General features: G+C 36.3%; 1 protein-coding gene across 1 annotated transcript in view; it reads right to left on the reverse strand.

The window, feature by feature from the left end:
* Nucleotides 1–1,991: 1,991 nt before the first annotated feature.
* The window catches only part of LOC137234189 (inhibin beta chain-like), a 364,782-nt gene continuing 344,303 nt past the window's right edge, over nt 1,992–22,470 (reverse strand). The window contains exon 2 of the mRNA XM_067757800.1: nt 1,992–3,238. Coding sequence (XP_067613901.1) covers nt 2,255–3,238 — 984 coding nt within the window. The 3' untranslated portion in view covers nt 1,992–2,254. The remainder of the gene's footprint in view (nt 3,239–22,470) is intronic.

Raw genomic sequence — 22,470 nt, forward strand, 5'->3', positions numbered from 1 at the left:
TGGTAAACAGGAAAATGTATATGTGCGCTGTTCTATGCATGTAATCAAAATAAAATCGGGATGTCCCACTTAACCCAAAGTGGGGGTAAAAGGTCTCGGAAACATTCAACCTCCACAAATTAATATCCCCCAAATTGGACTAGGTGAATCGTCCAGCTGCGAAGACCTGCAACATCTCTAATGATGGAAGTAAGCTGGATGCTGGTATGACTAAATTATGAACATGCATGTTAAAATCGTACAAATAAAAAAAAAATTTAACAAACTATAAAACCGAACTAAAAAAATTCATAACACCCTTTCGATCTATTCTAATTTTATTTTTTATCGCGCATTTGTAAAAGTTAAATATGCTAAAATTTTTCTTTGTATCCTTTGTTTGGCATTTCCACAAAGTTTTTGAGAGAGATTTTAAACTTTTTTTAAAAATCAAAAAACCGTTATCGCCGCCAAGAAGAGAGAATGGTTTCACTTTCCTATATTTTTATCATGGACTGAAGATATCATATATAAGTAAACTCAAATACATATCTAATAATAATATGATTATAATACATTAGTAAAACTAATATCTATTTGCGAATTTTGCTTGACTTTGATGAAGCAAATATATCAATGATATCATCAAAATTTATCATTTCAAATTTTTCTTTTTCCATACTTAAAAATGTTAGGTCACTTAGGGTACCTTGCACCCTCGTTGATGGTAAATATGTCAAAATCAGTTTTAGTTTGCTGAATTAACGTTCGCAGCTAGCAATTGATAATAAGATAGTCAAGAGTATTCGAAGTGCCGCTCGCAAGTTTTGAAAAACATTTTCTGCATACGAGGTTATAAAAGTAAGTAATTCTAACGGAGTTTTAGGTTCAATGTCTTTTCTACTACGAGGTAATAGTTTGCATATTTATTTGCAAACATATTTCGATAAAAAGTTATGTTCCATCCAAGCCTGTATTATAAAATTCACCCAGTTCTTACAATTTCTTTCCAAGACGTTATTATCCTTGTTTAACAAATTTCCAAAGTCTAAGAAAAAGCCAAATATAAAACTAAGGTCATTTAGTCGTGTAAATCTTGTACGTATTTCTTGTTGGATACGATAGAGAACACTTTTCATAACCCTAGAAATGTCACATTCTTCGAAAAGACGCCTTTTTATACGTTTTAATATGTATATCAGTATCCCCTTTTTCACAAGGAGACTTCGCTTTTTCTATTGCTTCTTCACAGAGACTGTTCGAATTTCGGATAGTTCAGTCCCTAATGATCATGATACGTTTCTCTAAAATTGATCGGAGCTGCACACGATCAATCCTATTTAAGATTTCATACCAGAAATGAAGTAATGCTATGAAACTAAAATTTAGTATATTTTGCAACAGAACTGTACCTTCGCTTCTGGTGTCACTTGTGGTGTTAGTGTTCTCTGCTAATTGTTCTAACGCTAATTCTGGCGCTCCATCGTGTTTCAGATTCACCTTTCACAGTTTTTGTAAAAGCATTTTTTGATAGTTCCCATCGTAACGTTCAACGTGAGAAAAAAAGATATTTGCTTTCAGTTATTCCACAACCTCTCCGAAGTGTTTCGGATATATGCATGTATTTTTTAGTAAGTATAGAAAATTTTTTTCCGCAAATCAGTTATAAAAAAAATAAAAATTATACAGGAAGTTCTGCATTGCAGACCATTTGGCGCCCCCTGTGAGTAGCGCCCGGGGCAAGATGGACCGGCCCCCACCTTACTACGCCACTGCCTTATTTGCTTCCCTTTACAATAAATAAGCAGAGGAACGAGAACTTAAAAATTCTATTCCAAGGTATCATTTATTGTTTCTAAATATTTTGCCGCTAATACAATTATTCAACCCACCTCTGTATGAGATAAGATTTTATTTACTCCCATTTTGTCCTCTCAATAGTAACTCATAACGGCCAAAAATTAAAAATGGTGTAGTTTTTTTGTTTTATTTTTCATCAAAATAAAATTTTGCAAAATTTACAAAAGCATCCATCTGTTGTAAAATGCATAAAGCCATAAGACGTATTCAATATAAAATTTTATGAAAATACAATGAAATATGCTATGCCGGAAATGATAGTTTGAACGGCAATATGTTATAGCTATAACTTAAGCCCCAAATTAAATATTTCCTGGCATATGAATGTTCTTTGCCATAAAATGGAAGTGGATCGCGTTTCCTGTAGGCGAGAGCTTATAGTAAATTGCATATTGGCTAAATCAAATGTTTATTATCACGGACACCCGCATTCATCTACCACCATTTTTGGCAGGTCTCTTTTAATGATTCCATCGACACCATAATATATTAAAGACATACTGGAAAATTTGACCGGTGCACAGCATGGTTGCATTCCATTTAACAGCCCCATCTTTCTGTATTCTTCAATGAAATGTGCATGAAAAGTTTGAAATGTATCAGGAGTGCGAAATGGACCACCGCATTCTCCGCGGCAATAGTTGGCGAAATATCCTCGAGGAGCAATTATCCAATCGTCCCAGCCAAGTGCTTTGAATGATACATAAAAAGATTCCTTACAACACTGGCCATACATCGCGCCGATACAATCGATGGCGCGTCGTCGGGTTCGTTTAAGCCGTTTCATTTCGGTTCTCAAAACCAAAAATGGCCGATGAGGGCTTGGTTCTAAATTTCCTTGAGCACGGGAGAGTTGGTTTTCTTGTTGTTTCAGAATCAAATGAGTTAGATGGTGTTGAATAAAATGTCTCTCATGCTGTGTTTGAAGCCGGTTTGTATTAAGTCGGTAACTACCCTCCTCTACTGTTCTCTGTAACTGTGTTTCGATATTTTTGGATTCAAGTAAGGCCATTGAACTTTTGTGAAGACTACAATTTAAAATAGATTGGGAGGTGACAGCAATACGCTTGCTATTTTTTCTCACTGCACCGATAGGTATATGTATTATATTCTGAAAAGTGAAACTGTGTTGTTTTGGTGCCCACTGGGCCATAATATTGATTTGATCCAACGGTAAGTACTGTTGTCTATGCTTTAAAATTGTCACAGGTTGATCCAGTAAATGCAAAAAATATTGTTTTCCGCACCCGGTGCAATCTACAAGCAGTCGTAATTTCTCCGCAGGGAACCGGCGCTCATACCAATTTCGGACAGTTTGTGTTAGATCAATTTTTTGCCAACCCAGGTTAATCATATCTACGTCAAATGAAGCGCAGAGTTGGGGTGATTGATCGCAGTCCTATATGTGAAGTAATAAAGAATAAAAAGAAATATTTAGATAAACAATGTATGACATTTGTTGGTTATTATTTACGTTGATGCTGCATTTCTTAGAGTGTGTTCTAGCTGAGGTTTTTCGGGATACCGACGTGTGTCAATACCTGCACTAATGTAAAGAGGACTTTGAATAATCATGCCATGCTTTAAAATATATGAGTTTCGGGATGGGGGTCATACATAATCTGGAATAGTTTATGAAAAAATTGATTTTAAAGAACTAAAATTGATTTAATTCTATCTAGGCGGTAAAACAAATAAACAAATAAAAGCCAGGCACGATAACCTCCGAAGAGATTTAAGGCCGAGCTTCTTTTCCAATTTGTGTTGTGCTCTTTTTAATTTTTCCTATAAATTAGCGAAACGGGACCAACCGCTTTTCCGCCGACTCCAAACGGCATTTGCAAGGCAGATGAGTTTCACTGTTGAGAGGCGAACCCATTTAGAAAATTGTTTTTCTAACTGAAAAAAAAAACTTTCTTAATGTTTGGTTTGATCTCGCTTTGTCCGGGGCTTGAACCCAGGATCTTCGGTGTGGTAGGCTGGGCACACACTACAGCGGCCGACGAAAACAAGTAAAAACTACTATTTTAAGTCCTTTTAAAACTATTATTATAAAACGGAATTTATTTAAATAAGCGAAGACACCATTAAAATTGAATAAACCGCAATTATTTTACGACCGAATAACCTGCCCATATGAATGTCAAAAACACAATCATAGTGTAACCAAGTGTGTTGTGTTATCAGCAAAGCATTTTGGTAAAACGGAAAATGTGGGTCGTCATTGTTTTTTAGGTTGAAAACGGTAAATCAGAGTTTTGTGCAGGGACCTGAAAGAGTGAAACTCTTTACTGGTCTATGTATTTACAAAACTCTTGCTGTGTTGCGCAATATTTTAATTTAGTCTCGTGGTTTTATATCCCACCTTGCATGGTTTGTCTTGATAGTTTACACATTAAGTGCATAATTTTGTGTGCGCACCTGCCATTGTTGGTCTAACCCCACGGTGCATCCCAATGAATAATATGAGTGGGCACACCATCACCTTGGTAGGGTGGGAGATCTATCTGACACTTTTCCAATATATGAGTCAATGGTTTCAATGCAACTCCACATTCGAGCTAACCAACTCTTACCGCAATTGAATATAAACCACAGCCACAACGTTGCACCCGAAGGGCCTTCCGCATATCAGCAGAGACGAAGCAAGCTCTGTGGGCTATCTGCTCCCCGTTAGTTAGGTTAGGTTGAACTGGCCGGTCCATGAGGACCTCACATAGACTGAGTGAGTCCGTAGAGTTCCCAGAAGTTTGTTTTAAGGACCAATCTGAAGAACCCTATCAAAAACCAGGACCTATGTTACAAAATAACTCAGCCGTCTTGGCAAATACTAGAAGCTTTCTAGGACTTAAGCCACTTGCTGCTTCTAGATATGACAGCTGTATCACCCCTAATAGCTGGAGCCTTAGCCCGGCAAGCGCAGGGCATGAGCAAAAAACGTACTCGATCGCTTCCTCCTCCAACCCGCACTTCCTACATCTGCTACCACTGACCAAACCTAAGTTAAAGGCATGTGACAACAGAAGGCAGTGTCCAGTCAGGATACCCATTATAAGTCTACAGTCTTCTCTTTTTAATGATAGAAGCAATTTTGTTAGTCTATGGTTGTACGAACTACACATAATTTTTGATACTTTACAGCCCCGCGCTTGACCCACGTCTTCCCGTTTGGTCGATCATGAACACCTCTCGCCTACTCTTAATCTCGCCCAGTATAATTGGAACGTCTACGGAGCAAGCTTCAATGGATGCGCCTGCTTTTTAATTCTCATTGTCGTTTGTTGCATGCACGGGCTAATTTCTACATACAAGTACGTTTAAGATTCAATAGAAAAACGAAAGCGCTTATTTAGGCGTATAGATACTTGCAACATATAGGGCCAATAGAATATGAGCGTTGATTTAAACATATTCTGAAGTGTGTATATACGCATGTGAATAATTTGCTGCACTTATTGTATAAAATAATAACGATCCCCTATGGTTTCGTCCTTAAGTCTAGCAAATTTTGTAATATCCAAAATTAATATACCCGGTATTTTGGATTAAGTTATGGCTATGCACTGATTTTTTTTTAATAAAAGTTTATCATATTGATAGTTTTATTTTTGTAATATTGGTTTCATATCATCGCCACTGTGTGAGTGTTCCTCGGCCACACTTTAAGAGAGCTTTAGCATAAATAAGCATTTTTGTTTTCATTAATATCGTTCGAACGACTCAATATCTTTGTTTTCCGCCTTCGGATTATTAATACTGAGGTGAAGCCAAGTCTTTTAGAACACGTATTAGCAGTCGACCGCTGTTATAGACTTTTACAATGGATATATATATTTCCATTGTTAGTACTAAAAATATGGCTGACTTTGCAAAATATAAAATTTTATAGGAAATATCCTAGACGTAATCATAAGAAACTAAAAAAGTTTAAACCAGGGGCCGAAACTGTCATTCCTTTTATAATATAATAATTCCTTGAAAAACTATTCATTTTGGACTTTTAATATATTTGGATCAAGATAAAAATTATTTTCGGATTTTTAGTACCTGAGTCCTATAGAACTAGTTAAAATCGGAATTTTAAAAATAAAAGTCCGGAAATAATAGTTAAATCCGGACTTTTATTTTTTAAGGCCAAAATAAAATTCCGGCGATAACAAAGAAATGGCTTATCGAGTTAAACAAATTTGGTACCAATCGATTCTTCTGGATTCCTAAAATTTAAAACCTTATGGACTTTTGAAAATTTATGTCAATAATACTAGAAATTTATCATAAACAAACTAGATCGAAAATCTCGTAGTATAAATGGGGAACTTCCAGTGGATTTTTGCAATAAATTCCGTTCCAATACAACTATTAGAGTGAAAATTTGTAAATCGCATTCTGCTATGATGGGAAAGCTTTCCAAAAAATTGGCGTAATCGGTCAGTAGCCACGCCTCTTTCTGTATATAGAAATTTCCACACAGAACATGCGATATTTGAATATCTAAAGAAGCCACACTATTTAAGTTGCATGTAGCTGATCCACATTATTTTTTTCGACAATGGGCGTGGCACCGCCTACTTTCCAAATAAAATTTTTTGGAAGTTCAAGTGCGATAACTCGTACATCCTTTGAGCTATGTTTTTGCAAATTGTTAAGCGAACTTCATATTTATATTTGTGCATGCCGACGGAAAAATTTTAAAATCGAATTAAAGTCACACCCACTTGTATATAAAAATATCGAAAATACACATTTTTGATACATACATAGCTCGTAATATCACTGCAGCTATTGGGAATAGGAATCTCAAATTGAGTAACAAATATTAACTAGCGATGCCCGCAAATAAAATATAAAAAAATTGGATAACGGTGTTTCATTACTGTAATTTAATTCTAATTCTTGTTTTATTAAAATGGTTAACAACATATTGGTACGAATGTCTTACTTACTCTTTACATGTCTGGTAGATACACAATTCAATTAATATACATTATATAAATTTGTAATACGAATCATATTCGTATTCATACATAATATATATATATATATATATATATATATATATATATATATATATATATATATATATATAATTAAACGTATATCAATGCTATATAAGTAAAATAATTATATTATGTATGAATACGAATATGATTCGTATTACAAATTTATATAATGTAAGTAAGACATTCGTACCAATATATATATATATATATATATTTGTACATGTTTTATTACCGCTTACTGTAAATGTATCAGTTATATGAACATATTTTAGATGGCTGCGTATATTTACATATTTTTAAATATATTGCTGTTAAGCTTTAATAAGCAGATCGTATGCAAATTTTTCTCGGTCAAGTTGTAACGCAAATCTGTTAAAACAAGTTTTAAAGCTGAAAAAGCTTGTTCGACGCCGACTTGCGTAGTGGGTACCGAATGAATGGCGAAAGCAAGTTTTCGAAGCCACGGGAAGCTATATTTTTTGCTGTTGCAGTACTCTATAATATTTATATCCACATCCACTAGTTTTTCTTTATACATGCCAATTTGATAGAACGCCTTCCTTATTTCATCACGGATGTCAGTGGAATCCTCATCCGATGATGAATCCGCTAATTCGAGCTCTCTTATACAGCTTCTCAAAAGTGAAGACGTTCTTTGCGTAGATGTTTCATCAATCAAAAATGACATATCATCGCTGTGTCTAAGATCTTGAGAAGGAGGTTTTGGATTCTAAAAATGATAAATAAAGAAGAAAAAGAGCTTGCGTGAGTTAAAATAATGAATAGAAAAGTAACATTTTTCAAACTCTCCCTTCGACGAACAACAGCTTTAAGGTGCATTTTCGCAAAATCAATCTTTTCTTTAGAAAGGAGACGCCGAAACCGAGGATCCAAAAACAAAGCAGCGTTTATAGCACTTGTTTCAAGAAGCGAACTCTCCCTTTTTTCAACGCAGATTAAAAATTGTTTGCTGATGGTGCATTCGTTGTTCTTTAGCTGAAGCAGCATTTCCAACCAATTTTTGTAGAAGTCACCCAAAGTAATTGATTCTCCTGAAGCTTTAATGTGAGACTAAAAGGGAGTTCTAACAAATTCACAATATTTTCTAATAATAGTCAATCTTCATCAGATAAATTCTCAAAATCGGCTAGATTTCCTAAACAAAACTCTTTCAGCTAGCAAAGTCGGTTTATCATATTATAACAAGAGCTCGAACGAGTTGGAACATCTAGTTGCGGTTTAAAAAGACCTAAGTCTTTTATCTTCGCCCTGTATAATATGAGGATAATCAATCAAAAAACCATACTACTAAAATACGATGATATATACGCTTATACTTGTAGTTATGTACCGCAAAAGTGGAGCCCTTAGAAGTTTCACAACTCTGCGGGCGCTGTTTATTACTTCCAAACCACAGCTTTCCACAAAATCTTTCACAGCTAGTTGAAGCGTGTGTGCTACACATTTCATGGATACAATTTGCTCACCGACAATCGGTATTAAATCATCGCTAATACATTGTTCCACTATCGCGTTTTCACTTCCATCATCCTCGTTATCGCTGACCGTCTATGGCAAAAGCTCAACCGCTTTAACTAAGTTGCGTCCGTTATCCCTAGTTATGGCATAAACTTGTTCTTGTTTTATTTTGTAACTAACCATTACTTTTTGAACTATTTGCTTTATATTTTCAGCGGTATGTCGGCCCCGTATTTCTTCCAAAGCAAGTGTAACTATTTCAATTTTTCCCTGTAGATAGATTTGAGCATTAATACAAAGGACCGCGCGATCACTTCCATTTGCAGTATCAATCTTGAGGCATATCATCTTTCCACTTAAAATTTCTTTAATCAAGTATTTTAATTTAGCAAATTTTTCATCTGCCAACAGCATTATGTTCTTTATTTAATCCATCAAATATTTGATTAGAAAGAATTTTAAAATATTCCGAGTCGAAAAACGAAAGAGGCAATGATTCTTTGGTGATAAAGTCACGCATTAATGACCTCATTTTGGGTCATTTCACAATAAAATTTAATTTTTTTATCTTTTGAATCTGTTGCAGTGATTGATAGCTTTGATCGTTCGGTGGTATATTCTTGATATAAATCAGCGTGTTTGCTTTGTAAATGCCTTCGCAGATTTGTAGTAAAATCGTGTTGAAACTTTTGCCCACAAACCTTACATTTCCCACATCTATCATCGAATTCAAAATAAAAACATATATACATAAATGTCACGTTTGCTACCCATGGTTACACTTCTAAATTAAAAATAAAATATAAAATGCATATAAGAAGTGCAACACTATGACTAGTGCTCCTACCTGGGACTAAAGGGCGCTTAACTATAAGCTTAAACAAAGTAAAATGATACACCTTAAATGAATGCTAAAGAATTGTAGAGCGTTTTCTACAATTGTTTAAGCGAAAAAAAATGGTCGAACACCTTGGCTTTAATATATATATTTTAATTTGAGCAACTTCACTTGAACACGATTAAAAATTGAATGATTCTTAAAAAACTAGACAAGGTTCAAATAGGTAAGCTGTAAAAAATTAGTCATAGGAATTTTCCATGGAAAAGTCCTGTTATTTCAAATTGACAAAATACAAAAATTATACATCGGATGATTTCATGAGAAGGCTAATTATAATATGATAGGTGCGAAAAGTATGATATGAAATTCTACTTGTAATTATGTATGACCGTATTTAGACACATATATATGTTTGTATCCATAGCATCATGTATGTATGTATGCTGCAGCGACTAAGAAGATGGCGAAAGTGGGTGGCTAGCAATAATGCTCTCCAACGAAGAAATTAGTAAAGACTAGTAACAATAGTACAGTGATATTTCAAGCTATGTATATATCAAAAATGTGTATTTTCGATACTTTTATATACAAGTGCGTGTGACTTTAATTCGATTTTAATATTTTTTTTGTCGTTATGCACAAATACAAATATGAAATTCGCTTACCAATTTGCAAAAACAGAGCTCAAAGGATGTACGAGTTATCGCACTTGAAAGTCCAAAAAATCTTATTTGGAAAGTAGGCGGTGCCACGCCCATTGTCCAAAAAAATTATGTGGATAAACTACATACAATGGCAGTAATTTACATGCCAAATTTAAATACTCAAATATCGCATGTTCTGTGCGGAAATATTTATATACAGAAAAAGGCGTGGCTACAGACCGATTACGCCCATTTTTTTTTAGAAGGCTTTCCCATCACAGCAGAATGCGGTTTACCAATTTTCACTCTAATAGTTGTATTGGAACGAAATTTATTGCAAAAATCCACTGCAAGTTCACCATTTATACTACAAGATTTTCAATCTAGTTTGTTTATGATAAATTTCTAGTATTATTAACATAAATTTTCAAAAGTCCATAAGGCATTAAATTTTGCCAATCCAGGAGAATCGACTGGTACCAAATTTTTTTAATTCGGATAAGCCGTTTCTTTGTTATCAAGCCGGACTTTTATTTTGGCCTTAAAATATAAAAGTCCGGATTTAACTTTTATTTCCGGACTTTTATTTTTAAAAGTCCAAGTTTAACTTGTTCTATCGGACTCAAAAAGTAAAAATACATATTTTACGGAACAAGTGCAGTATACGGACAATGCTGATAGAAAAAAACGAAAAATTGAGATCGATAGGTATTAATAAAAGAAACATAACGATATATTTTTTTTGTTGGGCAAACAACAACAACAAAAGTTATTAAAGGTCAAAATTCATAATAAGCTTTTTTTTAAATCTAAATTACTTCTAAAGTATTGAACCGATTATCAACGTCGTTGGATAGGTATTTCCAATACCTTTCATTTGATGTATATCTTAAGTATATAACTGCAGAGAATTTCCTGAAATAATATAATTTTTTAAAAAACATATCACAATTTTTAAAAACTAAATTTTTTAAATTTAATTGCTGTATTAAATATATGAAAATATAGTTTGGTAGATGGGAAATAATTTAAGCTTTCATTTAAAATTATATATATTATCCTTAGTCCCATCAATGCAATACCAACTGTCCCGTTCCTGGTATACCAAAACTTAATTTAGGGTAAATTAACAGTAATTCTGCGCAGAACACCTGGTATTTGTTTCCTTTATGTGCAGAACACCTTTGCGAGTTGGCGGCCTTCGGCCACCCTTATTTAAATAACCCTGGACTACGCCATGCCAAGTCCGGGTGGTTGCCTGAACCTGCACTCTTTTGCGCGTTTTTAGGTACAGCCTAATAAAATTACCACAACCATATTTTGAAAATGGCAATAAAGCCATACTGGCTTTATTTCCATTAGCAATTGGAAATAAGGCCATATGGCTTTATATCTCAAACTGATTGGAAATAAAGCCGTTATTGCGTATAGCTTTATTGCACCCCACCGTCATCCACAGTATTTCTGCGCAGAATACTTTCATACATACATAGCCCCTTAAAAAATAAGTATTTATTTTGTAACTTACGTTTAACTCACGCCGACATATCGACCTCATAATGATCTTCATCTTCCTCCTCTACAAGTCGTGGGTTGCATGGTTTGTGAATGTTCCCAGCCATTTTAAAAAATGTTGTTAAAGGGTCAATATTAGTAGCCTTGCAATGCCGCAAAAGAATTGCTTTTTGCGGTGGAATTCGGGCATAAAGATCTTGGCATGCCTCCATAACCCTTCGATCGTATTTGTATGCTGGCCAGTTTCGGGGTCTTTAAAGTTGAGCGAGTGGTTCACTTTAAAATGTACATAACCCTCATCCTGTAAGCAATCATATGCCTATAAACGATATACATAACTGTATATTTATAAATGAATGAAATATATAATTATCAAATCAACGAATCTTCCAGAAATCGGACACAACTATGCTACCGGGTAAAATCCATTCTTTTATGATTTGCAGCAAAGTATCTTTGTCCCTTTTCTCCACAGTTACCATAAAACATCGGTTAGTTCCCCTCTCCACCCCACCGAACACCCATCGCCCTTCTACACGATGACCGCGGTGGTACTTCCGACGACCAAACTTACTTTCGTCGATTTCAACAATCACCCCGTGCCCGCCAATCTTAGTCTTATTTATGATCATACCATCAAACAGCACCTCGCGACAAAAGCTGCTCCAATCGACCGTCGTATGTTTTGCTATCGTGAGCTCATCCATAATGAAATCGAGGGTAGTGTTTTTAATCCATAAATACGAGAAAGCTACCATTTTGAAAATGGGAAGCTTTGATTTATCGAAAAATCATTTCTTTCTTAACGAGACTTCAACGTTACATCTACGTTTGCCCTTGCCCTTCTTGAGAGCACAACACCTAAATAATTTTAAAAATTAACTTGTTACATACATATAATCACATGCTAGCATATAAGCTAACCTCCAAGAGTAACCGTCACCGCTATCAGCATTTTCAATTAACTTGAGAACATGGCCTGCACTACACAAATACTCGCCCTCAATGGGAATCAATCCCCACTCTTGCAGTGTATGCAGGGCTGACTCGCTTATGGGACCACTTTCACAGCACTCAAATATTTGATAAATTTGCAACAACTTTATATGTGCCATAATAATTTGCACTTGTATTTAACAGTTTAAATTAACACTTTTCAATAAATTGAAATAACGGTTATTTTCCAAACATCTGTTAAGGTCCAGCTAATCTTCCAACCAACCTTATAGAAAACAATAAAATCGATTAATGGCGCCTTACCATAACGTCATATCGAATACATTTATTTCAATAAAATTGTTGGTTAACGCTACAGAAAATTAATTTAAGCTTTAAATACCAACGTATTAACGAAATATACATACACATACATACATATGTACAAATAAATATGCGTAATTTACTTAGTAAATATAGCACTTATAAACATCGATTTTTTTAAGTATTTTACGGGATAGGAATACAAACAGCATATCAAATGAAAGGTAATTTTACTACCTATACAATGAAAAAAAATTTTAAAAATCGGTTCGATACTTAAAGAGAAATTTGGATTTAAAGAAATGCTTCATATGAACTTTGACCCTTAATAACTCCTGTTATTGTCATTTGCCCACACAAAAAATTGTGTAGTTATACTCACCTTGACCATGTCTATCAATCCTCACACTTCTTTTTTTGATTTTGGAATTGTCCGTATACTGCACTTAAACCGATTTTACTTTTATATGTGGACTTTTATGGCAAAAGTTCGAAAAATAAAAAGGATGTATGTTTCGACATGATATTGCTATAAGGATACCTGGGAACTCAAACATTTTCACCTAGGACAATTTTTTGACCTGGACTTTTCTTACTCCGAAAAATAAAATAATAATTATTTTCCGTCCCTGGTTTAAAGCTAATGTACATGGACATATGTTAATGAATTTATCTGGGATATAACAACCTTTGGTTAGACAACTGATGTTGTTGTTGTTGTAGCAGTGCTTTGCCCCACCTAACAGCTGCGACCGATCACAAATTCTCATCAATATCCTCTATCGGGAGTCTAAGGAAACTTGGGGTGGACCATAATGAAAGGGGTTCTATAGGCGTTGGTTTCACATTACAGTTAAAGAGATGGTTGGTTTCATGTGGGGACACATTGCAAGCGGGGCATACATTTTGTATGTCGGGGTTAATTCTGGATAGGTAAGAGTTTAACCTGTTACAGTATTCAGAACGAAGTTGAGCTAGAGTGACTCGCGTTTCCCTGGGGAGTATGCGTTGCTCTTCCGCAAGTTTTAGTACTCTTCTTTGAGTACTCGATTCACCGGGAAATTCCTGGCATAAAGGTCCGACGCCTGTTTGTGGTGTTCACCAAGGACCTGCTTGTGTTTTTTGTTTCACACGGCTGAGTTCTCAGGTGCCGTATTTCCTCAAAATGCTTACAGAGATGACTCCTTAAGCCCCTAGGCGGTGTTGTCTCATAAATCAGATGTCTGTTGGGATGCCCAGGTTTCTGGGTATTCAACAGGAACTGTCTAGTAAGCATCTCATTTCTCTCCCTGATGGGGAGTATTCTCGCCTGATTATGTAGATGGAGTTCTGGGGACATAAGAATACAGCCCGTGGCGATTCTGGGAGCAGTATTTTGGCAGGCCTGTAGCTTCTTCCAGTGGGTAGTTTTTAGGCTTGGCGACCATATAGGGGACGCGTGGCACGCAATCGGCTGGCCAATTGCTTTGTATGTGGTAAAGAGCGTTTCTTTGTCTTTTCCCCAAGTACTGCCAGCAAGGGACTTGAGGATTTTATTACGGCTCTGGATTTTCGGAACAATTGCGGCTGCGTGTTCACCAAAATGTAGATCCTGATCAAACGTCACACCCAAGATTTTGGGGTGTAGGACAGTCGGTAGCGTAGTGCAATCGACGTGGATGTTCAAAATGGTCGACATTTGGGACGTCCATGTTGTTAATAAGGTCGCGGAGGATTTAGTTGCCAGGTTTCGTGAGGCGAAAAAACTGGAGAGGTCAGGGAGGTAGCCGTTTATTTTGTTGCAAAGCTCATCGATCTGTAAGCCTGGGACTGTGGCCATTATTGTGCAGTCATCGGCGTAGGAAACGATCGTAAATCCTTCTGGTGGCGAAGATAGTTTAGATATGTAGAAATTAAACAAAAGTGTGGATAGGACACCACCCTGTGGCACCCATTGTTTAATTCTTCTTGGTTTTGGTGTTTCATTTTTAAATTGCACCGAAGCCTGCCGACCACCCAGACAATTTACGGTCCACCTTTTAAGACATGGTGGAAGGGTAGAACCTTCCAGGTCTTGCAGTAACGTGCCATGGTTGACAGTACCAAAAGCTTTTGATAGGTCTAGCGCAACTTAGACTTAGACAACTGATCGTGATGATGAATGACAACTTAGAGGATCGCTCCAGTTGTAAGTGAAGCTATCAACCTAAGTAGTATTACTCATACATATTGTTTGAGCATATTGTTTTATCGTTAAACAATATACACTCACCTTCAAGGTACTCGTCGGATACATTTATAGACACGATAATTTGTAGGTGGGTATGTATGTACCCATATGCCTAGATAGGCGCTCAGGATATACCGTTACATCCACCAATATAATTGTGTGTACAACACAATCAGTGCATAGCCATAACATAATCCAAAATAGCGGATATATTTATTTTGGATATAACTAAATTGGCTAGACCATAAAGGATCGTTTCTAAATGAACGCTTTTGGACGCCAACGAATCCAACATTTTTTACATATTCTCTGGGCAATTAGACATATCGCCGTTTTCGATCCCATATTATTTTATAGAATAAGTGTGCTAAAATATGCACATTTGTATATGCTTAGCGGAGAATATGTTTAGATCAACGCTCATATACCATCCGTCCTATATGTTACATGTATATATTCGCCTCGATCAGCCCTCACGCTTTACTATTGTATCCTAAAATCTACTTGTATGTAGAAATTATGCCGTGCCTGCAACAAACGAGAATTTTTCTTTTAACAAAGCGGAAAAAGAAAAATAAAATGAAAAATATTCAAAAGCAATCAAAAAAGCCTTGTTTGGTTAATTTTTATTTTTTTTCAATGGTAATCAATTTATAATTGCCTTTTTCGGAAAACAATTGAAATAATCATTGGCCATAAAATAGGCATCTAATTAATTGATTATTATTATTATTATTATTGTTTATTATTATTTTTATTATTATGATTATTATTATTATTATTATTATTATTATTATTATTATTATTATTAAGACACAAATAAGACAGAGCCTTTTAACGTGTCACATTTAATTTGATACAATATTTTCTTAAGATTAAGGATAAATGACTTAAATCTACAAGTTATTTGAACTTTACAATAAATTTCAAGATATATAGATCGATAAGCAAGTAAACGTAAAAGGAATAAAGGAGAACATAGAGAAAGAAGGAAAGAAAGAAAGGGTGTATTCAATATTTTTAGGTACACATGCACAACTTCCGTGATATCAAAATTTAAGTTTGAATAATAATTACTAATGCTAATTCAAATTTAACAGGTATGAATTATAATACATTAGTAAAACTTAAAAAAAAAACAAAAAAAAAAAAAAAAATAAATGTAAGGCGCGATAACCTCCGAAGAGATCTAAGGCCGAGCTTCTCTTCCAATTTGCGTCGTGCTCCTCTTGATTTTCCCTACAAATTGGCCGGACGGGGCCTACATGTTTTATGCCGACTCCGAACGGCATCTGCAAAGCAGATGAGTTTTCACTGAGAGCTTTTCATGGCAGAAATACACCCGGAGTGCTTGCCAAACACTGCCGAGGGGCGACCCCGCTTAGAAAAATTTTCTTCTAATTGAAAAATCTTATTTCTAAAATTTTGATGTTGCTTTGCCCGGGAGTTGAACCCAGGGCATACGGTGTGATAGGCGGAGCACGCTACCCATCACACCACGGTGGCCGCCACTTAGTAAAACTTATATCTACAAATTTTCCTAGCCTTTGAGGAAACAAATATATCAATGATATCATCAAAATTTATCATTTCAAATTTGTCTTTTTCCACACTTAAAAATGTTAGGTCACTTATGCGACCTTGCCCTGTCAGTTTTAATTTGCTGAATGAACGTTCGCAGTTAGCAATTGGTACTGAGATAGTCAACAGTATTTGAGGTGCCACCCGTTAGTTTGGAAAAATATCTTCTCCATACGAGATTATAACAGTAAGTAATTCCAATGGAATTTTAAGTTCAATTTCTTCTCTGTGAAGTAATATTTGCCAGAAATTATTTATAATAAAACTACAAATTATCCAGGAAGTTCTGCTTTGCGGACCATTGGCGCCCCCCCTGTGAGTAGAGCCCGGGGCAATATGCTTCCATTTCCCCCATCACTACGCCACTAGATAGCACCCCTCCCTTCGGCGTACCCTTGTCCATTGGTTTCGTAGCCTCGTACAATCCCAGTTGTGATGTAATCTTCTTGCAATTTATCATGCAGCCGATCAATCGGGTTAAGGCTCGATGTACTTAGTGTAATAATACCATCCATAATCGCCCGTTAGAAACATTGTTGAAAGCCTCAGCAATGTCTAAGAAGACTCCTAGAGCATATACCTTATATTCCAGGGCTTTCTCTAAGCTTATTACCAACCTATGCAATGCGGTGTCTACCGACTTGCCTTTGGTGTACGCATGTTGTGTTGTGGAGAACAGCTTTTCATCCACGTTGGACTTTACACATCTATCAGCCTGCGGTACATGATTCAGTCTTATGCACACATCGAATATTATTTTAAGCCATTCGACTGCTCTACTTGAAACTTGTAGCACGGCCGGGACTATACCATCTGGGCCTGGCGATTTAAACTCAGAAAACGTCTCCAACGTCCATCCGATCTTGATATCGGTCATCAAGCCCGACACTACCCGCTCCGCTATCGAAGTGTGAGTGCTTTCTGCTGGCTCTTCTAAACCATCTCTTGATGAGAAATGTGTATCGAGAAGCACCTCAAGGGATTCCTCATTATAACGTGACCATTCCCGTTCTTTCACTTTCTTAGTCCCTGGACTATCTTTCCCCTTGCTAGGACTTTTTTCAACCTCGCAGTTTCGCTCGAACTCTCTTTGTCCGTACAGAAACTTCCATGAGATTCTCTTCGCCCTGAAAATTTCACGCTTTAGATCCTCAATAGATCCCTGTACTCGTCCCTACACGCTTTGCTTTCCGCGGTCTTTGCTAGCTTAAACATTTCTCTTAGCTGTTTTCTTAGAAAACTCAGCTCACTACTTCACCTCTAAAACTCCAGGCAGTTGAGTAATTGTAGCGATAAGCTTGTATTCAATTGTTCCCGAATGACTTTTCATTCGAGACTCCCGACAAGAGATCTTTGTTACTCTCATCATATCTTTGTTGCTTTAACGTACCAGTAGAGGATACACGTGTTGAATTATAACTATTGTTACGGTGATGCTGTAATAGAAAAAAACAATACTTATTAAAATAACAATATAGTAATGTGGGGTAGTTTTTACATTATCGTTTTCAACATCAATTGAAAACAAATAAAGACGGGACATACCTTTCATGAATGGAACTGAACAATAATCTTATCCTAATATCTAGTGAACAGATGTACATACTAAGCGAATTTTTAGATAATATAAAATAAAAAAAAATAAGTAGGTACTTTGGGTTTCACGTTTCTTGTGGTCCGCATGAGAAAGCTATGACCATCAATCACTTATTTGAACAATATATGACGTACACGTAAGTATTTGATGAATTTTTAAACTTCTAGCTTTTAAAATAGGGCAGAAATTACTAAAAGCTTCTTACCTGTACCATCGGTTTGTATAGAGTTTAGACTAAATCAGGAAAAAACCCATCACAGGACGTGACACTTCACCTGTCAAAAGCTTTTGAAACAGTCAACCACGGCACGCTACTCCAAGTAGAGATATAAGCCGCCAATAAACGCCACCGCCGCCGATTTTGGTCGTTTTTCACAGCCGCCGAATGTCAAAAATATCGGCGCGGCGGCGTCCGGCGCGTTACTATATTTTCTACTGTTGTTTTTGTTGTTGTTGATGTTGTTGTTGTTGGTGTTGTTGTTGTTGTTGTAGCAGTGCTTCGCCCCATCCAATAGGTTCGACCGATCACAAATTGTCATCTATATCCTATAACGGGAGTCCAAGGAAACTTGCTGTTTCAACAGGGGTGAACCATAATGTCAGGGGTGTTAGAGGCGTTGGTTCCACAGGGGACTAGTTAGAAAACTGAAGCTATGCGGTCATCCATAATGAGCTCTTATATCATAAGGCCGGAAAAGAGCAGTTAACATCTTTCAACTTAAAATCGGTCGACTTTCATTCTAAATTATCGTTTTGATTTAACGAAGAGTATTGAAATCATTGTTGTGAACACAAACGCTTGCAAACTTTGGTCTACATTTTAAAAATTTTATCCAAGATCCCTGTAAAATTTTAATTATGTAGATGCGCCGATGGCCGTGGGCGCTGATGGATTGCCTGCGGAGCTATTCAAGTACGGCGGCGAGGAGTTGGTAAGGCGCATGCATCAGCTTCTTAGCAAAATATGGGCGGAAGAGTGCATGCCCGACGGTTGGAATCTAAGTGTTCTTTGCCCAGTCCACAAGAAGGGTGATGCTTCAAAATGCACCAACTATCGTGGAATCAGCCTTCTCATACCGCATATAATGTCCTTTCAAGTGTATTGTGCGAAAGATTGAAGCCCACCGTGAACCGGCTGATTGGACCTTATCAGTGCGCCTTCAGGCCTGGTAAATCTGTCATCGACCAGATTTTCACAATGCGCCAAATCTTGGAAAAAACCCGTGAACAAAGAATCGACACACATTACCTCTTCGTCGACTTTAAGCCGCCTTCGACAGCACGAAAAGGAGCTGCTTATATGCCGCTATGTTTGAATTTGGTTTCCCCGCAAAAGTTATACGGCTGTGCAAAATGACGTTGAGCAACCCCATTAGCTCAGTCAGAATTGGGAAGCACCTCTCCGAGCCGTTCGAAACTAAACGAGGTTTTTGACAGGGTGACCCCCTATCGTACGATTTCTTTAATTTGATGCTGGAGAAAATTATACTAGCTCCAGAACTTAACCGCACTGGAACAATATAATATAAAAGCGTGCAATTACTGGCATATGCTGATGACATTGATATCATCGGCCTAAACACCCGCGCTGTTAGCTCTGCTTACTCCAAACTGGAAAAAGAAGCGGTAAAGATGGTTTTGATGGTGAATGAGGACAAAACGAAGTACCTGCTGTCATCGAGCAAAGAGTCAGCGCATATGCGCCTTGGCAACCACGCTACTGTTGGCAGCCATAATTTCGAAATAGTAAAAGACTTCGTTTATTTGGCAACCAGCATCAACACTAGCAACAACATCAGCACTGAAATCCAGCGAAGAATCCATCTTGCCAATAAATGCTACTTTGGGGGCTTTGCTTTTCCTCTGAAGCTTCTTAGATGGCAAGCTCTGTTATACGCAGTCATAAGCGTTCTTGTTGGGAATTCATTAGACTCCTCAACTTCCTCCACATTGGCAACCTCTTTGGTTTGCCCCAGTTTTGTTTATATATGTGTCTGGTTTCTAAAGGTTCTCCCTTCCTTTTAAGGGGATGCTGAAGCTGTTATACGCATGGTCGGAGTAGGATGATTTATCAAAAACAATCCAATCATACCTTGATATAACACGTTCGGAGCTCAATGTACTATAAATAACATTGCTGGATGTTGGACCAATGTATGTAGGGACATTTCCCCTGTTGGCTATCTGCAAATTGGTTTGCAGGATAGAGATTCCCCCTCTCGTTCGTATCTGCTCCTCCCCTCGCATTGTGGTGCGCTTTTGATCCGCGCCTATCACCAACCGCCCTTTGCGCCCCTCGCCCTGTACTAGCCTCTTGCACTCCATCGGTGGAACCTCAGCAGCATGGGCCATGTAGCAGGATGCCAGGATAAATGCATGCTTATTCTTTTGCTCAAGGGCCAACATTACGAGGTCCTCAGTAGTTTAGTTAGGCAGCATATAAGTTAACACAGCAGTATGTATACCTTCATTTGAATTCATTACAAAAATACATACATACATACATATCTGCTCGTACAGCAGTGGCTGTAAGCCAACATTCAATTGCATTTGCATGCAAACATAAATATCATCACACAATGCTGCTCTGACTAAATAAACACTTCGCTTAAATACGCTTTTGTAATACCGACGCTTCGGGATAACCGAAGCAAAATCGTTAGTCAACAAAACTTGAACAGTTGGTCGATAAAAAGTACCTAAGCGAGGTAGTTTCCTTAGAAAGATAACTAGAATTATTAAATTGGAAAAAGTTCCTAGTGAATAAAATTGAACAAAGTTTAAAAGTGTTTAACTAAAACAAAGTGTTTTATTTGTGAAGCAGTTTCCACGCACCAACAAAGGAGATCAAAGATTTCGATCCAAAGAGATCAGAAAATTGTGCGTTCACTAACTGGTGCCCAACTCAAGTGGCTTTCGTGACCCAACAACAAAATTTTTTGCTTGCGCTACGGCCAACAACAAACATTAAATTTGTACTATAAGAACAATACGTGTGTGTCGAAAAATGAAAAAAAGGTTGCGCTTTGCAACAAACAATACATGTGTGAAAAAATATTTTGCGGCCAACAACAACAAACTTTACTTATGTGCCGCCCAAAAAAGTTTACGCTTTATAAACATTAATTGTGTGCAAAAAATATATAGTTTCAATTTATAACAAACCGTACATGTGTAAAAAATAGTTTGTGCTTTATAAAAATTGACGGCCAACAAGACGTGCGTGCCGAAAAATGGAAAATAGTTTGCGCTTTACAAGAAACAATACATGTGTGAAAAAAAAATATATTTTGCGCTTTATAAACGGCCAACAACAACTTGTGTGCCGCCCAAAAATAGTTTACGCTTTACAAACCTTAATTGTGTGCAAAAAATATATATAGTTGCATTTTATAACAAACAGTACATGAAAAAAGTATAAAATAAATAAAAATAGTTTGCGCTTTATAAAAATTGACTGCCAACAAGAACAATACGCGCGTGAAGAAAAATGAAAAATAGTTTGCGCTTTACAACAAAAAAATACATGTGTGAAAAAAATATTTTGCTCTTTATAAACGGCCAACAACAACAAATTTTACTTGTGTTCCGCCCAAAAAAGTTTACGCTTTATAAACATTAATTGTGTGCAAAAAAATATATAGTTGCACTTTATAACAAACAGTATATGAGTAAAAAAAAATAGTTTGCGCTTTATAAAAATTAACGGCCAACAAGACGTGCGTGCCGAAAAATTAAAAATAGTTTGCGCTTTATAAACGGCCAACAAAAACTTGTGTGCCGCCCAAAAATAGTTTACGCTTTATAAACCTTAATTGTGTGCAAAAAATATATATGGTTGCATTTTATAACAAAAAGTACATGCACAAAAATATAAAATAAATAAAATTAGTTTGCGCTTTATAAAAATTGACGGCCAACAAGAACAATACGCGCGTGAAGAAAAATGAAAAATAATTTGCGCTTTACAACAAACAATACATGTGTGAAAAAAAATATTTTGCGCTTTATAAACGGCCAATAACAACAAATTTTACTTTATAACAAACATTACTTGCCTGCCAAAATTTGTTTACGCTTTATAAAATTAAACGGCCAACAACAACAAACAATACTTGTGTGCCGCCCAAAAAATTAGCTTAGCTTTATAAACATTATAAACATTAACTATGTGCCAAAAAATTATATAATTTGCGACGGCCAACAACAAACATTACATGTGTGGAAAAAATATAATAAAACATTACTTACAAAAAAAACATATAACGCGCTCTATAAAACAAACGTTATGTGAGGTGTAGTAGCTCAAACACTCGAGCCCAATAAGCCCTTTGCGGAATACTTGTTATAAATCTTTGTAATCGCCACGTGGTGCAGAGAAAAAGAAAGGGAACAACTTTCAGCTAACAACCACAGCATAGTCAGTCGGAATTCATACCGAACATTACCATGAGATCGTACAGCAGCAAATCGTTAGTTATTTTAAGACATTTAAGTTATCTAAT

Source organism: Eurosta solidaginis, chromosome X (assembly GCF_040869045.1).
Source record: "Eurosta solidaginis isolate ZX-2024a chromosome X, ASM4086904v1, whole genome shotgun sequence".
NCBI lineage: Eukaryota > Metazoa > Arthropoda > Insecta > Diptera > Tephritidae > Eurosta > Eurosta solidaginis.